General features: G+C 39.5%; 2 protein-coding genes across 4 annotated transcripts; one reads left to right on the top strand and one right to left on the bottom strand.

Moving 5' to 3' along the window:
• Positions 1 to 470: 470 nt before the first annotated feature.
• On the bottom strand, positions 471 to 7,140 carry eef1akmt2 (EEF1A lysine methyltransferase 2). Of its 2 annotated transcripts, none has more exons than XM_069658923.1 (6): positions 6,993 to 7,140; positions 6,156 to 6,221; positions 5,893 to 6,007; positions 5,427 to 5,534; positions 3,735 to 3,951; positions 471 to 1,920 (listed from the first exon to the last, which is right to left on the bottom strand). In XM_069658923.1, the coding sequence occupies exons 1-6, from the start codon at positions 7,103 to 7,105 to the stop codon at positions 1,823 to 1,825; spliced, it is 717 nt and encodes a 238-aa protein (XP_069515024.1). In that variant the 5' UTR covers positions 7,106 to 7,140; the 3' UTR covers positions 471 to 1,822. The 2 variants fall into 2 exon arrangements, with proteins under 2 accessions (XP_069515024.1, XP_069515022.1); XM_069658921.1 differs by having other exon boundaries at positions 6,166 to 6,221; positions 6,993 to 7,000.
• A 48-nt stretch (positions 7,141 to 7,188) lies between these two features.
• On the top strand, positions 7,189 to 16,805 carry abraxas2 (abraxas 2, BRISC complex subunit). 2 transcript variants are annotated; one of them, XR_011307832.1, is made up of 10 exons: positions 7,189 to 7,287; positions 8,597 to 8,687; positions 10,458 to 10,494; positions 10,922 to 10,988; positions 11,240 to 11,430; positions 12,096 to 12,218; positions 12,901 to 12,985; positions 13,070 to 13,187; positions 13,438 to 14,149; positions 15,569 to 16,805. XR_011307832.1 is itself a non-coding variant. In XM_069659304.1 (9 exons), exons 1-9 carry the CDS (start codon positions 7,216 to 7,218, stop codon positions 14,004 to 14,006), a joined length of 1,353 nt encoding a protein of 450 aa, XP_069515405.1. In that variant the 5' UTR covers positions 7,189 to 7,215; the 3' UTR covers positions 14,007 to 16,805. The 2 variants fall into 2 exon arrangements, 1 of the variants encoding a protein (XP_069515405.1); XM_069659304.1 differs by having other exon boundaries at positions 13,438 to 16,805.
• Positions 16,806 to 17,472: the final 667 nt, after the last annotated feature.

The following is a 17,472-nucleotide window of genomic DNA, read 5'->3' as shown; positions in this document are numbered from 1 at the left end:
TTCACACATGTGCCAACCCAAAGGACATGGGAGTGCTGACAGTGGTAAAACTTACTGTAAAGCTCATTTGAACTCAGCAAGATCGACAGTTTTATGTTTTATTTTTTGTAGAGGGTTGTAAAATAGTTTTGAAGATGATAGAGAGAAATGGTTCCAACTTCTGTGATTGAAATGAAGCCTTAAAACAAGGAAGCCAGAATCCTGAATGTGTTTACTTTACACAGCAGGGCATGTCTCAGACACGCGCAATATAAATGCTCATTTCTAAAACATCACAGACATGAATCTGTCTGCACACATTGTCTGGACTACATCAGAACATAATGACTTTGTAGCTCTTCAAAAATAAGTTTTAAACTACTATTTTCTCAATGATAATTTCTGAAAATGACTCAAAAAGCTGATGGCTTTACTGTTACTGTCCCTTTGTCTGTTTCTTAGCAGCAGGAAATGAGTGGGATACAATTCAATCAAAGAGGTACCTTCAGTAGGTACCTATAATATTTTAATGACATGGTTTGACACAATGAAAAAATACTTCAAGAGCTGCCTAACAAGATGTTTTGAAGACAGTGAGAGTGAATGTCGACAGAAGCATAGGAGCAGTTATTCCATACAGTTAGAGCTTGACGGAGGAGGTCTCAGTTCATGGGAAAATATCTGAGAGAGCTGTAACGTTGGCATAATATGCACATCCAGGCAGGATATCCAGAGCCTTGTAAAATTCCAGGCAGTAATTCTTGTAAAGCTTGTGTGTGTTTACTCAACTGCATGCCTCAAAATCGACGGCCCCCATTGGACGACTTGCCCAGCTTGCAATTAGGATCCAGAGTTTGGCAGTTATTAATGATGCCATTCAGAGAGGAAATGGCAGGCAAACTTCTCCTCAGACGCTGCAGCCTCCTGTTTATTCATTATGTCAGAAGTTCTTAATCATGGTCCCCGGGACCCCAAGCTCTGCTGGTTTCCAGTTTAGCCAATTAGGTATGGGCTATTTTTCACATGGCATGAATGATGGATGCAATTAATGACCTTGTTAGGCAGAACAGTGGTTTTCAAACGGCGGGTCAAGACTCTCAACGGGGTCCTTGCAAAGTACTGTGAGGGAATATGAGATGATTTATGGAACAGGGAAAATTAGTACATATAAATTATAATGTATACACTTTGTTCTTGAAGCCCCATTTTTAAGAAAAGAATACAGAATACAGTTTAACCTATAAAATCTGTGATAATTTATCAAAAGAAACAGAATAATCATCAGGCAGAATTACCACAAATAGCCTCCTTGAAGAATTATTACACTCACAGAAGTGTCAGTGGGTGCATGAGGGTGAAGTCATGTTATTCAGAGGTAAAAGGTTTCATGAGAAAACATTTCACATTATCCCAAATCTAATTGTACAAAACCAGCCTATGATCTGTTTGCTTTATCTGGCCGTTTAAACAAGTTTTCATTATGCAATTTTAAATCCCCTCCAGTGTGTGATCAATAAACACCAGTAATAGAAAAAGGAGTTAACAGAAACGGCCTTTCAAAAATACAATTGAATAAATCAATCTTGGTAGCTGCCTGGGTAAATGTATTATATCTATTACAGGAAATTCTCATATATTTAACATCAACAGAACAAAAACCGATTGTATTTATTTCAAAAGAACTCAGTTACACTGTACATCTGCTTCATTTGACATACTCTTTAAAAACGAATCACATATAAACAGATCTTGTACAAAATATCTTGTAAGTGTTAAAAAACAGACAAAAGCTGGCAGAATTGATCGGACAACAAAATATAAATACCACATGAAGACATGTGAGTTATTGTACTCGCTTGAAGATGAGTGCTGTCACACTGTTGCCTGTCTTGCCTCCAAATTGAAACTTAGGTGTAGGCAACTCCTGCACAAACTCAAATCCTGTGAGGCAACACAAAGAGAACGTGCAGGTTAAGAAATGTGCATTATGCAAACTAACAAGAACATCAAACATGCTGCCTTAAACACAGATGCCAAGACTCCTTTCCCGCTGACTGTCGCTACAGAGGGGTTAGGAGAAGCACTGAGAGTCAAGAACTATCCATCCGCCATCTGTGGTGCTTCCTGGGGCCTAGTAAAGACAGGCTGTCAGCGTGACAGATGAGATCTCCAGGCCCTTTGGCCCCCTGCAGGCTCTCCAGAGTGACTACACTGAGGGGAGTGACAGCTACTGGAAGAGTGCCGAAATTGTGACTTTACAAGGCTGTTGCCTGCAGCTCAACAACCTGCCAGGTAACTGTCGCAGGCGTGGAAATATGCCTGTGTTCTGACTGAGGGTCAGACAACTGAACAGCCAAATAAAAAGATGTTACAAGCCAGAAAGACACAACTGTAAATCACACGGATGCAGGTCTAAAGTTTTACGTGTTTTCCCAGCAACTTAACTAATTTACTGAACTTAAAAACATCCTCAGGATTTATTTTCTAAATTGACATTTACACTCAGTGTAGTCAGCCACCAGAACCCACTGTGTATCCATTAGCCATATGAAACACGTTTAATGTATCTCCTTCCTCATAAAACATTAGCTAAACCATATATTTAAGTACTTTAAATCCAGCGTGGTTAAATGAATGTGTAATAGTTAAGTCTTTTTCTTTACTGTCTTTTTTACAACAGCTTTTAGTACTGCCACCTGCTGATCATGGAGGAATAATATGAAGCCATTGGCAGGAATGTGTATTTTTCCATCTGTGTGTATATGGGAATGCTCTCATAGGAAAATAACTGCATAGTGCTACTAGAGACCACATTTTCATAATAGGTTTTTCTTCTCTAGGGAGATATTTATTCTTATTAATTCAGTTAAAAGAAACAAATAACAATGTAATCCACTATAGAAAAGACTGGATTTAACAAAGCCTGATACCAAAACAGAGTACAATTTCTCAGGAAGGGACTATTTTATGTTTCGCTTCTATGCACTCAGGTGTGAATGTTCGCTAGAAACTGATACTAGGGTAGGTTTATATACACATTTACGGGTTTCTTAATTCAAAGAAAGGTAAAGCCTGTTGTTATTGTCAAACCACGAGCTCTGTTTTCTCATTAATTGCATCATGGAAGGTGTCTGAGCAACACCTTACATATTAGTTCATCAGCTTGTTTGTACAAAACTAATGGAAACACTCCAAAACACTAAAATCATGTGTATTTCCTCAAAGATATCGCTGCATACAATAATACTAATAATGACTGAACCCCTGCATATCCTTCAACAAGGAAAAATGTGTACATAGTGTGAATAGCTGAATTATTTTGTGTGTGTTATTATTTATAGTCATATTTTTTTAAAATCTTATTATTGCCACTTGTACTTTTTGTCAATTTTTTTATTACTTGAGTACTTTGTTTAATTTGCCTGTTTTGTGAGCTGCTGTAACGAGTAAATTTCCCCTGTGGGGGATCAATAAAGCTTATCTTATCGTAAAGTATAATTTTCATATACCTCAGAAAAAAACAAAAAAGGACCACCCTTGCACAATGGCAAAAAAATCAAAACTGCATGAGGAATGATGTGATGTAATATACTGTGTTTGGCTGTTTTTTTTGGTGAGTGAATCTGCCTTGTGTGACTGTTACGACAGCTGAATGACCTGCCAAGCAAGACCCAAGCAGCTCCTTTCATAAAGAAATTAACATGATTCAACGGGAAATCAAACAATCAATACATAATTTCAGCGTTTCCCCTCACCTTCACTGAATCTGTCCAGCAGCTGCTCTTTGGTCCAGTTGCAGGAGGTGATGGCAAAGAGTCCTTCGTCCTTGAGAACATCTTTTAGGGCTTGGACATAGAGTTTTTTGCCCTCCTTGGTTTTGTCTGGGTTCAAGCTTATTGCATCAAATGTTCCTTTGTCGATGCAGACATCAAAATCCTTTAGCTCGCCTTGACAGTTTAAAAAATCCACCTCCTAAAATAAAGCAAAGAAAATAAAGTTAAGGAAAGGTTTGACTGTTGATTGAAATAGAAAATAGGGTACACTTTTTAGTCACCTGCAGCAGAAATCTTTCAGCATTAACCAACATTAAAAGTGTTACAACTCAGTGGTTAACTTAAAAACTACATTGCAATATTAATATAAGTTAATTTGGCTGAGGTGCTGCCCTACTATACAACTGAAAGGACCCTTTATCTGGACATAGGGCAGAACAGCAGACCTCTGGGGAGAGCTCAAGAGCCTCATACTGTGCTCAAAGTGTGAGCAACTAAATGTGTGATTTGTGGAGATGTAATATCAATAATTTGGCAAGTAACCAGAGTTTGATAGGAGTTTAAGCACAATGAAAAAAAATTGGGAATATGCTGAAGGAATGCATGAAGGTGTGAAAGCAGCAGCAGACAGTGACTAATGTAAGTGGAGATGGCTTGGCACAGATTTAAGGACCTTTAAGGTAAGGCTCCTCAGACTCCCACAGACTGCACTCCAGGCAACAAAAGCACACACAAAATATTCTGGCATTCTGCAGTACCGAAAAGATGAACACGATGCCAACAGAACACACCATCTCGCTCTCACACACACACACACAACCACGGTGCTCCCCCTGTCCAGCTAAAGTCAATATTGACTCCAGTGGACCGCTTTCTGCCCCTGCAAAGCACACACCATCACAGCAGTGAGATGCATATGACATATATGCAACTTTATTAAACACACAGGAAAGGAAGAATCACTCATCTTCCATCCCTTATATAGCGGCCAGCATTTACAGCATGTTTTTCTTGCAGATATATGTTAGTAAATGTGTTAGATCCTGCCAATGCATTTGGGTTTGAGGTGGTTTAAAATGAATGGTGGGCAGACTTCCATCACTTTCAGGTCCTTCTTCCGACCCAACTCTCCCACATGGTAAACACGGGAGAGTTTCCTCTAACATTCCCAGGCACATGATGGCTCTCAATATTCCTGGAAGCTATATTGTATAATGTTAATTAAAAGTGTAAATGCCATCATCGTCAGAGGGCTGCAAGGCATTTTTATACTTGTGTAGAAAATACAAGTGCATAAACTCCAGTCTGCACTTATGTGAAAGCTCCAGTGGTACCACCTTAGCTGTATCTGCTGTAAAACCTAAAAAGCTTTGAAATTGAATTTGAATTGAGTTTGTCCATCATAATGAACATGTGAGTTTGAAGAGAAAGTAGTCCCTGTGGCTGCTAAATGTGTTGGGATACCAACACAAGTTAAGCGTATAATAAAACTATAGATTTAAAGACAAACATTAAAATTAGGTTGTTTATTTTCAATATCGTCCATGTGATCCCAGTGTCCACAAATCAATGTCCCATGTTAATACTCACCTGGACAAATAAGAATTGAATTGAAGACAAAGGATTGTATTGCTCCTAATATTTTACATTAATATTTTTATGAACTCAACCCACCTTTACAGGGACATCCTTCAAGTCCTCTGCCTGCAGAATATTTCTGGCCAGTTCCACAGACGCTGGAGAATAATCTATACCAGTCAAATTCCTGTATCCATGTTGAGCCTTAACACAAAAAAACACATCGAATTTAAGAACAAAGCTCAATAATATAAGTTAAATGAAGTATAATAATAAAGTCAGATCATCTAAACCACAAACATATTTCCACCTCAGCCCTAGTGGATTTTAGTACGGCAGATAGTGTAATAAGATTGCTGTGAGTGTGAGTAGGAAGGTACTTGTATTGTGGCTTAATAAACTTTGATACTAAAATATCCATATGCCAATTATGCTGGATAATCCACAGATGTTGCACTAGTTGTGTTATTTGTTGTGATTTTTTTCAACTAACTCAGTAAGAACTGCAAATAAAGCCAATGACACTCAAGACGCAGTTGTCTCAAAGTGTATTTTTACTCACAAGTTCAACTAAAAAGGCTCCATTTCCTGTGCCAATGTCAAGAATAGCTGCGTTTTCTGGAATCTTAGCTGTGTCCATCCATCGTAGCACGCGGCGCATGCTTTCCTCACCAAACCTAACGAGAAGAAGCAAGACAACAAGATAGGCTGTTATCAGACAACAAATATACTGCAAGAAAAATGATCATGCGGTGGCGCTGCTTTAATAACCACTGGAAATTCTGGGTTATTTCTGGCAAGCATGTAGATACTGTGAATGATTACCATATCTCACCAACGTCCCCAATTTCTTTGAATGTCTCCAGTTCTTGTTGATATGCATCTTCCCAGCTGCAGAAAAGGACAGTAAACAACAATTTTAGTTGTAACACAACTAGTGATGCACGATATTGGATCTTTTGCCAATATCTGATATGCCGATATTTTCCAACCCTTTTGCTGATTTCGATACCGATTATATGCAGAGAACATCAAGTCTCCCTGTAGTGGAATTTATATCATACCTACTCCCACTAGCAGATGCCGATGCAGATATGTCATTTTCAAGCCAAAATCTGCAGATACCGATAACGTGCCGATAATATCGTGCATCCCTAAACACAACAAGCACAGATGGCTCTATGTAATATTTGAAACACGACCGAGTGTACAGCAAATAACAAAAAATGAATATGTAGAGCGACTTTAAGAGTATTGTTTATTACTAAAGCAATCCCTGCTACTCTCTATTGTTCAGAGCGACAGCAAACCCCACCGAACTAAATAAAACTGAGGCAACAAAATCTGACAGCTCAAAATAAAATCGAAAAAAATCCATCTTCGTCTCGTTCTCAACACAACACGCTTGACAAAATGTGTTAGGTTGTCACTTCACTGCATGGTGGATAAAATGCATAAAAAATGTGGTGACATCTAGCAATTTCGAAAACCAAAATCCTAGAACACATTTCATAGGGTTAATGTTAACGTTTTGCTAGCAAGCGCTTTTGTTGCCTGTTGTAGTTGTGGAGCTCTTAGATATATCTATAGTGGAGCCTGACAAGAATAACCAACCATTATAAGTTAACGTTAGCAACAAAGCTAACGCAGCTAAAAACTTACTATTCTTTCGTTCCGAGTTTCGAAGTGCCAAAATCGGCATCTGCGCCTCTGTCTTCCTCCGGGTCCGAGTTATTTCCACCACAGCCATGTGTGCTTTCTGTAGCGACTTCCATGCTGGAAAGGAGTCTGTCAACTCGTCGCCTACAGTTCCCACAATACGTTGCGTTTGAGGAGAGTGCTTGCAACCGCAGGGGGCATCGGGATTGATAGGGATGTTTCCATCATGGCGGCATCCATTTCAGGTTATACTTTTAGTTCTGTGTGCTATCACAGTGCTAACAGCAACTCAGATCATGTGAGTATTACATATTCTGTTAACAAACTAGTATGCAATGGCTGCTAAACCGTTCGTAGCTCCGGGATTTGTCTGATCGTTTATCAACGCCATTAGTTTGTGTTGTTTTCCAGTGTCATCATCCTGTTGCTGGCTAGCTAGTATTGGTTCCGTCTATCTACCGGCAGGTACGGTCTATCAGACTGTATGGCTATAGCTACAAGAAGACATGACTACTCATCTTTAGATGACCTTGTGTGTTACAGACGCACCAGTGTTTATTACATAGCTATAACGTCAGCTTCAGATGCCCATATACATGAATACCTGTTATTTCTAAATGCTGTGTAAAGTTTGGGTTCCAGGAAATACTCAGCAGTTAGCTACTTAGCATGTTAGCTAAGCTTCTAAGGCAAGGGACTTCCGTGTTTCTGTGCTGCAAATATCTACAGTCAATCTGACCAGTTATCTTATAGCAGTTATATTTATCGTCAAAATGTGAAAAACTGTCTCCGTAATAATCCAAACTTGGTAACATTAAACCTGCTTCTTCTCATTTGCCAGATTAGCTTGCTAGCCACTTAGCTAATGGTGGTTGTATTTCAGTCAACACTGTCTATCAAAATCACTGACATGCGTTGGAACCGTTTTCTTAACTTTCACTTTGGTTTACTCATAATAGGGAACATTGCAAGTTGGGGGAAATGCTTTGTTGTCACCGTATAGAAAAGAAATAAGTTACAAAAACGTTAGCGCAAACTAAGCTAACTCCGGGGCGCTGTTTACATGCCTTTACCTCTTGTCAAAACTTATAAAGTCGACCTGAGCAGGTGGGTCGCTGCTAGATACTAGTTTGCTGGCATTCCTGACATAAAGAGAAGGAGGAAACCAGCACTGTTGTTTGCTATTGGCTGTATCTTTACAGTAGTGTTACATGGACAAAGTAAGAGGCTTTATTTACTCCGAAAACAACAATTTGATTTGTTATTGATTTGATTTGTATATGCTTTACTTGTTCAATAAAGTTTAAAACATATGCATGAAAACGTTAATCTTCTGACTAGCCTTTATTCTGTACTCTATATCCAATATTACTGGACTGTAAGGTTTTAATGTATGTTTTTATTTTTTTATTTTGTGTTTATTGATAAAACATTTGGTTTTGAAACCCTCGTAAATGAATACAAATGTCCTTCATCATTTCCCTGAACCAAAGGTCTTCAAGGTGCATGTTTGTTTAACCTATAATCCAAATAACTAATGGATTAATGGGCTAATTACGTCAGGTCGACAGTATTGCCCTAATCAGAGTTTTTGTCTATTTCCACAGGAGGGCTTCCTATTAGGAGAAGTAAGGCAAGAAGAGACTGTCAGCATCAGTGACGCACAGATCAGCAATGCAGAATTGCTCCAAGTAGTAGGTAAGCCCTAAAATAGACAAAACAATAACTTTAGGCCATCTTAAGCAATAAGTATCAACTGATTATTGCCAGTCTGTGATGGACACCTTAAGAGTCCAAGAGTTCACACAGGATCACAAGCCTCCTTTACAAAATACATTTTGAAATGTTACAGTAGGAAAAGCACAGGTGTAAATAATACAATTAACAATGGCTGGAGTGCATTTAGCTGCTTCGACGTCAGGGTCCTGGTATTGTGCATGCTGACGCAATGTCGTGGCATACTGAAACACTTGAATTGAACAGAGCCTTAGTTACTGTTAAAGTTCACACTTGTGTTTTTTCTGTCTGCTGTGGAAAAGCCTAATACAGTTTTTGTTTTTTAAATGTACAGCTTAGAGAACATGTAAAACAAGTTCTGTAAAGCTCGTGTTTATCTAAGGCCTACCTTCACAGGTGTTCTCGCTTATTTTGCATGTGAAGGGGTCTTCTAAAGACTGTGTAAGCTTGCACGTATTAATGTTTGTCCACTCTCTCCTGTTAATCTTGTTGCAACTATTACAGATGACTTTTATCATTCTATAAGTTATTAAATGTTGATGACGTGCCACGACTCCCTGTGAAGCATTTCCAATTTCTGAGGAGATGTTTTATCAGCCACAAGTGAAAACACCTGTGTAGATAGGAAAAGCCCTGGTTAAACTGTAAACATACTTTTTCTTGTTCAAATGCCTCATCAAACAAGCAGCATAACAAAGTATGGAAACAGTTGCTACAAAGCACATCTTCATGTATAAGTAAAGCACACTGAGGACAGTGTAGGGGAGGAATAAAAGCACAATCTCCTCGGCCTACAAAGTTCTATTGGGTGAAGCTTTCTTCATGCATCTGATCATAAAATGTAACTAGGACCGAAATGATACCAATAAGCTGTTTTTTTGTGCAACATTCAGCTTCAGTTTACTTTGTAACAGAGGTTTGAAGATTTCTGCAAATGTTCTCTTTTCTAAGGAGTTGGAATAGAGGGGAATCTACACAGGCAACGTATTTGAAGCGTATTTTTGACATGCTTTAGCCGTTATTTAATGCTGCGCGAGAGGCGGGAGTAAAACGAAAGTAATTTTCTGCATGTCAGTGAAGCAGAGAAAGAATGCTATATAAATACATGCCCACAACCAAGGAATCCATGTTAAAAGATGTGATCTCTTTATTTTGGCCAACTTCAGTTTCCTATTGAAGTTATTGTCAGGCTAGATGAGCAGGCAAGATTCATGTGAAAGAGCAATGAATATGTACATTTTCCTATCCTATTAATTCATTCTCAATTGACTTCTACATCCTACATACATACATACAGAATTTATGCACAATTAAGAAATAAGTCTATACATAATTTTGTACTGAGAAAAGTTTCTCTTAAGTTATTGTGCCAAGCTTCCTGATTGAAACCCCTGATAACATGACAGTGAATAATAGCTAATTCTGCATTTCCTCAATGCCATCAGAAATATCCTATTTGAATTCATTCACTCGACTTCTACGTGATGTATAAATACACTCGGCCCATTCATTCAGAAAGCAACTCATCTTTGCTGTCGTCGCAGCCGGTGTAGATTGCTAAATAGATGCTGCCGTGATGCTTGTCTGACGCTACAGCGTCAGTGTAGATTCCCCTGAAGACTCAGCTTGGTTCAATGTGATTTTTTTATTATAAAATATGACAACTAAAGCTAAAATCCAATGTAACATGTCAGTAACATGCCTTTATTTATCACTGTTTGTTTCCAACAGAAATCCATAACCATGATCCTTGTGCACAGTTATTTAGGTAAGATATGAGCTTTTTATTTTCAGTCCCAATCATTATGAATTAGTAATTCTCTTGGTGTAATGTGCCAAAACAATACAATACAATTGAAAAATTAAAGAACTGTCACCTCTAATGCATGTGAGGAACCTGCTCTCATTGAGAGCTCTGAGCATTTACTATTGTTGCTGTTCCCCTCAATAAAATGTGTCTTTGTGCAGAGAAGCTTCTGCTTTATTTCTGTTCTGTTTGCTGTAAATAAACTGACAATTTAAATGGAAACATAATTTTGCCTGACTTCCAATTCATCACACAGTGATTTAATTTGACATTGGACAGTAGATGGCTCCATCTGACAAGATTGGGTAAAGAATTAGGCCAAGGCAGAGGAGGAGTAGGAGCATGATGAATCAGTTTTGACTAACTTGTTTTTTCCCCCTCTCATCAGCTTTTATGACTACGCAGGCAAAATCAATGAAGAAAGTCTCAACAGCATTCTTAAAGATAGGCGGAAAGTGAGTGTATTGTGTTCAACATACAATGTGCCTGATATCCTGTGAAATTCCAGTTATGCCTTCTTATCACCTTTAAACCAAGGCTACACTAATTTGATCCTAAAATATCCAACATGAAATCTATATTATTATTTAAGTTACATTGTAAACTAACAAAGGATGGATAGAAATCTAACAACACAATGTACTAGTGCATTGAATATGATGACTTATCCATTAAAAAAAAAACCTTGTTTCTTCGGTCTGTGTAGAGCGTCATCGGTTGGTACCGGTTCCGGAGGAACACGCAGCAGCAGATGTCGTTCAGGGAACAGATCATCCACAAACAGCTGACTGAGCTGCTTGGTGTGCCCGACCTCGTCTTCCTTCTTTTCAGCTTCATCTCAACCGCCAACAGCTCCACGCACGCTCTGGAGTATGTCCTCTTCAGACCTAACCGCAGGTAATAACTGCCTGTCGACCTACATGAGCAAGCATACACATTCACACACTCGTTCAACTACTGTCTGTTCAATAGATATTTACTATTGTCCAGCTAATGTTTAAAGTAGAGGTATTTCCAATCCTGTCTTTTTTTTTCTTCCTTCATATCTAAGCGCAGGGATGCTCTGATCTGATGGGTATCTGGACTGATAATGACCTTATTAGGTGGATTAGGTGAATGTCTGTTCAATTAAATACATAATATTACATTTAAATGCAGTTCATTGGTCGGTATCCTTAAAAAAAAAAAAAAAGCGTTTCTGCCATTCGTCACATTTATTTAGCCCCTTGCCTCATGTTACCTCATATAACAATGGGTCCAATGCAGTGAGGTATACAGATTCAAAATTTGGAAGAAAACCAGAATTGATGCCGGATTGTGAGATTTTTACATCCAAAGTGTTGCAAATTGCCTCCTCTAAAAATATATATATATATATATATATATATAAAATAACGATTAGAAAGTTAAACATAGCTTGATGAGTTCCTAGAATCTCTCTCATAAATTTTTGTTGAATCAAAAAGTTTTTTGGTTGTATGTGTTTTTATTGTTTGGCTCTTCATTTCCTGATATATAAGTGTGCCATGTTTAAACAGTGCTAATTTGTTGTCTCCTCACAGTAGGTACAACCAGAGGATCACCCTCACAATCCCAAACCTTGGCAACACAAGCCAGCAGGAATACAAAGTCTCCTCAGTACCCAACACCTCACTTAACTACACCCAGGTCATCAAAGAGCATGGGTAAGCTTTTTTTGGCACTGCAAAAATGTCACTGCTTACCGTACTCCCTTTTTTATGAGAGAAAAGTTGAGACGGCCATGTGTCTTCTCTGATATGTGGGGAGCAGCAGCAGGAGCCACCTGTTTTCTCCTAATGGCAGCTTCACCTTAAGGCCATAATATGTCAAACCGTTCCCCCAGTATTAGTGCCTGCACATTTATTGGCTCGATTGGTGCACTGCTGTCAGAGATTTAACACACTCCATTGGGTCGTATGTGAAGCCAGCACCCAGGACACTAAACATTAGTGTGTATTTGTGTCTCTGTGTATGCTAGTCCTAGTTTACACTTGACTGACTGCAGTTGAAAGCTGGTATGTAGCAGGCTGCAGGTGCTTCTGCTAATATTTATGTGTCTTTGTGTCTAAATTTAGAGACGCTTTTTTTCCATGGTAGAGGGTTTGAATACTGTGTGTCAGTGTCATCTGTACTGCAGGGGCTTTAGCAGGACCTGTCTCCCGATAACAAGTCTTTCTCACCTCAGCTCATTGTGTGTGGAGTATGTTGGCTTGAGCTTCTTTACTACTCTAATATCTTGTAGTTTTAAATCTTATAAAACAAATATATTAAGCTTGTCCTATTTTATCTTATAACTTATGTCGTGAATGATATAATTGATATACACAATGGTGATTTTATTTCCAGGGCTGAATTTTTTGACAAGGATGGCGTGATGAAGGATATCCGAACAATATTCCAAGTCTACAGTGCGCTACAAGATAAAGTGCAGGTGAGTTGACCAACAGACAGCAGGATTGGTGAAATGTGGTGACTGTAGATAAAGAAGTTTTTCTCCTGTTTGTCACGTGTCTAGGCTGTGTGCGGGGAGGTAGAGCAAAGTGAACGAGTGAAGGAGAAAATTCAAGAGGATGTGAACAAACTCAAACAACAAATTGCTCTCAGGAAACGCAAGACGGCAGAAGAAGAGAGAAGTCAGTACCTGTTCTGTATTCACTATCCTGGAATTATGTCATTGATTTTCTGTGTGCGTTTCTAAAACCTGGCTTAAGATGAATCACAAGCGGCGAAGAAGAGAAATATTAAGCTGAGGTTGCATTTTATTTCTTCTGAGTTGATCCCTTTCCCTAAGGCCCTTTTTAAATATTTGATCAGTCAACCGGTCAAACTTGATTTCCTCAGATTTTAGGTGCTCCTTTTTTCATCTTCCTTTTTGTTCCACAGGGCTCAGTGAGTCCCAAAATGCAGACTCCCATTCCACTTCGGAGGAGACCACGGACACGTCTGAGGCTTCCTCTCTGTCCAGGATAACTTTCCAGACACCCTCTGCCCCGGAGCGGCCCAGTACCTCGCCTAACCCCCCATCTTATGCTGACCTCTTGTCCCAGGATGACTCTCTGCTTTCCTCTTCTTCCCCACCCACCAGCGCTGCTCTCCTTCCCCGGCCCCAGGCTGTGGGATCTCCAGGACACCCCACCCCTGGCCCAGTGGGGATGGGCCTGGGCCTCGGGCTGGGCCTGGGCGCCAGCTCTAATCCTGTCACCAGTCCCAGCAGCCCGTACCTTGGCAATGGCGACGGATCCAGCTCTGACTCGTTAGACAGACAAGCTGCTGGGCAGGAGGATGATGAAGATGAGGATGAGGATGATGAAGAAGATGAGGACAGTAGCGAATATGAGAACTTACTTAGTGAAGCCCCACATCTGCCAATGGTCTCTGCCAGCGTTTTAGCGCAAGGCCGACCAGCTGCGCTCAGTCCGGATGGGGACGCTCGTGGCTCACAGACCACATAGAAACATGCCACAGGGTGTGTACAGGACACAAATAAGTGACGCACCTTGAGAGGTTGGCATCTCAAGCAATCAAAGATAGACACATATAGACATAAGAAGTGCCAGTCCTGAAAGTGAAAGGCATGCACAGGTGGTTTCCCGCTGTGAGTATTTCTTCTCGTCATAGTCTGATCCCCATTTTAAGGGGAAACTTTGCTAGGCTTTGCAGGCTCAACAGGTGTGTCTCTCACTGGGGGAAGAGTCGTCAGTTTTCCTTTTCTCTTTTTGGATGGGGTCGATCTTGGTACTCCTGTGTGGATGTGTCTGGTTTCAGGGTTGAAAGTAGATATACAGAGCAATTTCTGCCAACTGGTTGGCAAGCTGGCTCCCTAAAGGACAGGCCCCACTCCTCGCTTTCTGTACCTTTTCTTTGTGTCATATTTGCAACACCAACTCTGAGCACCCACTCTTGCATTACCTCTTGCACATTTTTTTTGCCTTTGTTTAAACAAACAATCTCAGAATATAAATGGGACAATATTTTGCAGCCTTCAAATGTTTTTTTAAATTAAATAGGCAAACAATTGTTAACTTTTTATTTTTAAATTTGAAGACAGATATATATATGTAACTATTTCTTCATCGTGCACATTTTTTCTTATTTGATTTTGGACTTATAACATGTTTTTTCCATGTTCCACATCCTATAATTAATCATACAGTTGCCTATTTAAATGATAAAGACTAGATTTCAAACTAAATTTACTCTGCCACTTCTTTTATGGGTGCTTTATATATACATATATACTATATATATATTTTGTCAGATTAACAGTTAATCTAATTTGATTGACAAGAATGTCAATGTCTTGTTCCTCTTGGATAACACTGAAATTGTATGCGCTTTGCTGCACTTAACAAAATTTAAGATTTCTTTATAATTGTGCTTTACCAATGCTGTTCTGTTGTGCCACTTGAGTAGTCCTCTTTGACCACCCTGAGCTAACTGGGCTCAGCTTTTCGTGTGATGTACGGGGTTCACAGGGCAAACACAATGTACTGTAGCTTTACTAACCAGATGCTTAAGGTTCCCTTTCTGCTGCTGCAACCGAGAGAGCTACCACTTTTAAAAAAAACTGCATCTGTCTGTCTGTTCCTCTTCTTCTTCACATAAAACTTGGCTGCTACTTCCACTTCACAGTGCTGGTTGTCCCAATACTACTGACCGTGATCGTATAACCACTTCAAGTTCACTTCTCACTGACTTGTTCTCTATTAAAGTCATAATGGAAGGCTGATACCCCCTGTAGTGTGTGAATTGTAACCTTAGGAACAGAGCGAGTTAACACCTTCCTGTCAGACCTCATGTATTCTGGCCTGGTCGGGTCATTGTTACGTGTATGGACCTGGATAATGTGATGAAAACATCATGACCTTGCTTCAGTATACAGTGCCTTTCACTCAGGGCAGTTTCTATCTGCACATGGATCACATTCACGGATCTCTTTTATTTAAGGGGTGAAGTCATAACAAATGTGTTGTGTTTGCAATAATCGACTTCCAGCTTTTTTTGTGTGTTTCAGTGGTATGCCTCCCTTCCCATTTTGTGCTGTTTTGTCTACCTGAAACGATACTTCCTAAAGCTGTTTTCCCCTTTTACTTTCACCGATGACTTCTAAGTGGACCTGGTTGCAGCTGTGGCTTTGCTTGCTTTAAAACATTTAAAACTGGAATTAAAAATGTAAGGTCAGGGGGAGTCTTAGTAAAAGATACCTCCAGCAAGGCAGAGTTGGTAAAGATGAGCATGACTGACACGCAGATGACTTTTTTTTTTTTAAAACATCTGTCCCATTTGAAGACAACCAAGTATTGAGGTGTTGTGTGATAGGGTGCTGGATGTAGGATGCTCTCCTTGCATGAACCGGCCAATGCCCAACACTGTAATTATTGAGTATGGAGAGACATTTGCACTGCACATGGAGGACGTCTCAGCAGGTTGCACTGTGGGAGAAGATTTTGCCTTGTGAACAAGCTCAGCTTTATATACACAGCCTGTTTGTATGTCATGTTTTTTGCCTTAGGGTCCTTTTATTTGCCCTGATGTGTAATGCCAATGCATCACTTATCGGGAACTGGCACTCAAAATGTTACTAAATAATCACCAAGAGTAACAAAATCACACAATGTTGAAAGAAATTATATAATCAGTTTGTTGGGAGAACGGTTCCCGTTGAGTACTGGAATACAATAAGGAAATGTTTAATGAATGTATAGTAGAGGAGGGAGGGGGTAGCATTTAAACAGCACTTACTGTATAAGCCTGTCTCAGTTGAGTGTTGTAGTGGTATAGAGCAGCAGTTGTTAATGTTAGTCCTCACTTTTTATCCTGGTCCTCAGTCACTGAATGATTGCTTTTTGAGTCTTTCCTTCTGGCATCCCGAGGTGTAACCCTGACTTTGTGGACAGAATGATAAAAGCACAACTCTGGTGCTGAGGACCACTGTCATAAACCCTGTGAGGACTGACATTGTTAGGATCCTATACCTTTCAAGTTCCAACATAGTACAAATATACACTCAAGTACTCTTACTGTATGGGTCGACCCTTCCCTTCCTTCCCCTAATGGGCCATTGCAACATCAACACCTCCCTGAAAGCACAAAGTCCAGTACACAGCTTAGATCTTCTCTGCTTTTATCTGGATATGTGAACTTGACGAAAGCAGACCAAGGACTTGCTTGGATGAGCACAGAGAATATGGTTCTTAAACTGGGGGATAATAAATGAGACATGCATATGTGATATAATGTGCCTCTGTTTTCTTATTCTTTGAAATGTGCTAAAAGTGATATTTGCTTTAAAATTGTTTTTTTTTCAACGAAATCCGTTCTTCGGGTTAATTACACAACAGAAAACTTGTAAAAATTACTTCAAACGTCTACCACAATTAATTTATCTTAGACGTGTATATTAATGCGCAAAACCTACTTGTGCTTGTGTCAATGACATCTCATGGGTTTTAATGTAAACAAGAATTTCATCCATGCGTAAATGTTTCTCTGGTGAAAACTATACATGATTAAATTATATATATGATATAAATTAAATTCCGCCAGCGAAGAGTGTGTTGATGCACGTCAACTATAACAATATTTCGCTGGGAACTGTTGCTCAAGCTGTCATGCATTACTGCAGAATGCTTGCTGCAGTATTTTTACGATGACATCATCCTCTTATTCCTTTTGAGGGGATACCACGTGGTTGCTTGCCAGAAATGCAACAAAATACGATGCACGAATTAAAAACAAACCTGTTTTACTGTAAGAAACTGAGCCTATCGTCGACCAAAAGAGAATAATATTCAAGCGGAATTTTTGTTGATATTACTGTGACATAAGAGCCTGTTTTGCTTTAACGGAGCCTTTTAACAGTTGGAATGAGAGACGTAGACTCTGATTGGTCAGTGTCAAGGGATACACAAGAACCGA

The sequence above is a fragment of the Semicossyphus pulcher genome, unplaced genomic scaffold, assembly GCF_022749685.1.
Source record: "Semicossyphus pulcher isolate SPU_LCO1_2020_fin unplaced genomic scaffold, fSemPul1.0.p SCAF_12, whole genome shotgun sequence".
Taxonomy (NCBI): Eukaryota; Metazoa; Chordata; class Actinopteri; order Labriformes; family Labridae; genus Semicossyphus; species Semicossyphus pulcher.
Note: the sequence above shows the minus strand (reverse complement) of the source record. Positions and strands in the feature narration are given on the sequence as shown.

Bases quoted from the DNA above. Each gene is read 5' to 3' on its own strand.
- eef1akmt2 (XM_069658923.1), bottom strand. From the start codon at position 7,105: ATGGAAGTCGCTACAGAAAGCACACATGGCTGTGGTGGAAATAACTCG. The intron at 6,222-6,992 runs GTAAGTTTTTAG...CCTTTTCTGCAG, and splicing joins AAACTCGGAACGAAAGAATA to CTGGGAAGATGCATATCAAC. The intron at 3,952-5,426 runs GTGGGTTGAGTT...GCTTTATTTTAG, and splicing joins TGAAGGATGTCCCTGTAAAG to GAGGTGGATTTTTTAAACTG.
- abraxas2 (XM_069659304.1), top strand. From the start codon at position 7,216: ATGGCGGCATCCATTTCAGGTTATACTTTTAGTTCTGTGTGCTATCAC. The intron at 12,219-12,900 runs GTAAGCTTTTTT...TTTTATTTCCAG, and splicing joins CAGGTCATCAAAGAGCATGG to GGCTGAATTTTTTGACAAGG. The intron at 13,188-13,437 runs GTCAGTACCTGT...TTTGTTCCACAG, and splicing joins GACGGCAGAAGAAGAGAGAA to GGCTCAGTGAGTCCCAAAAT.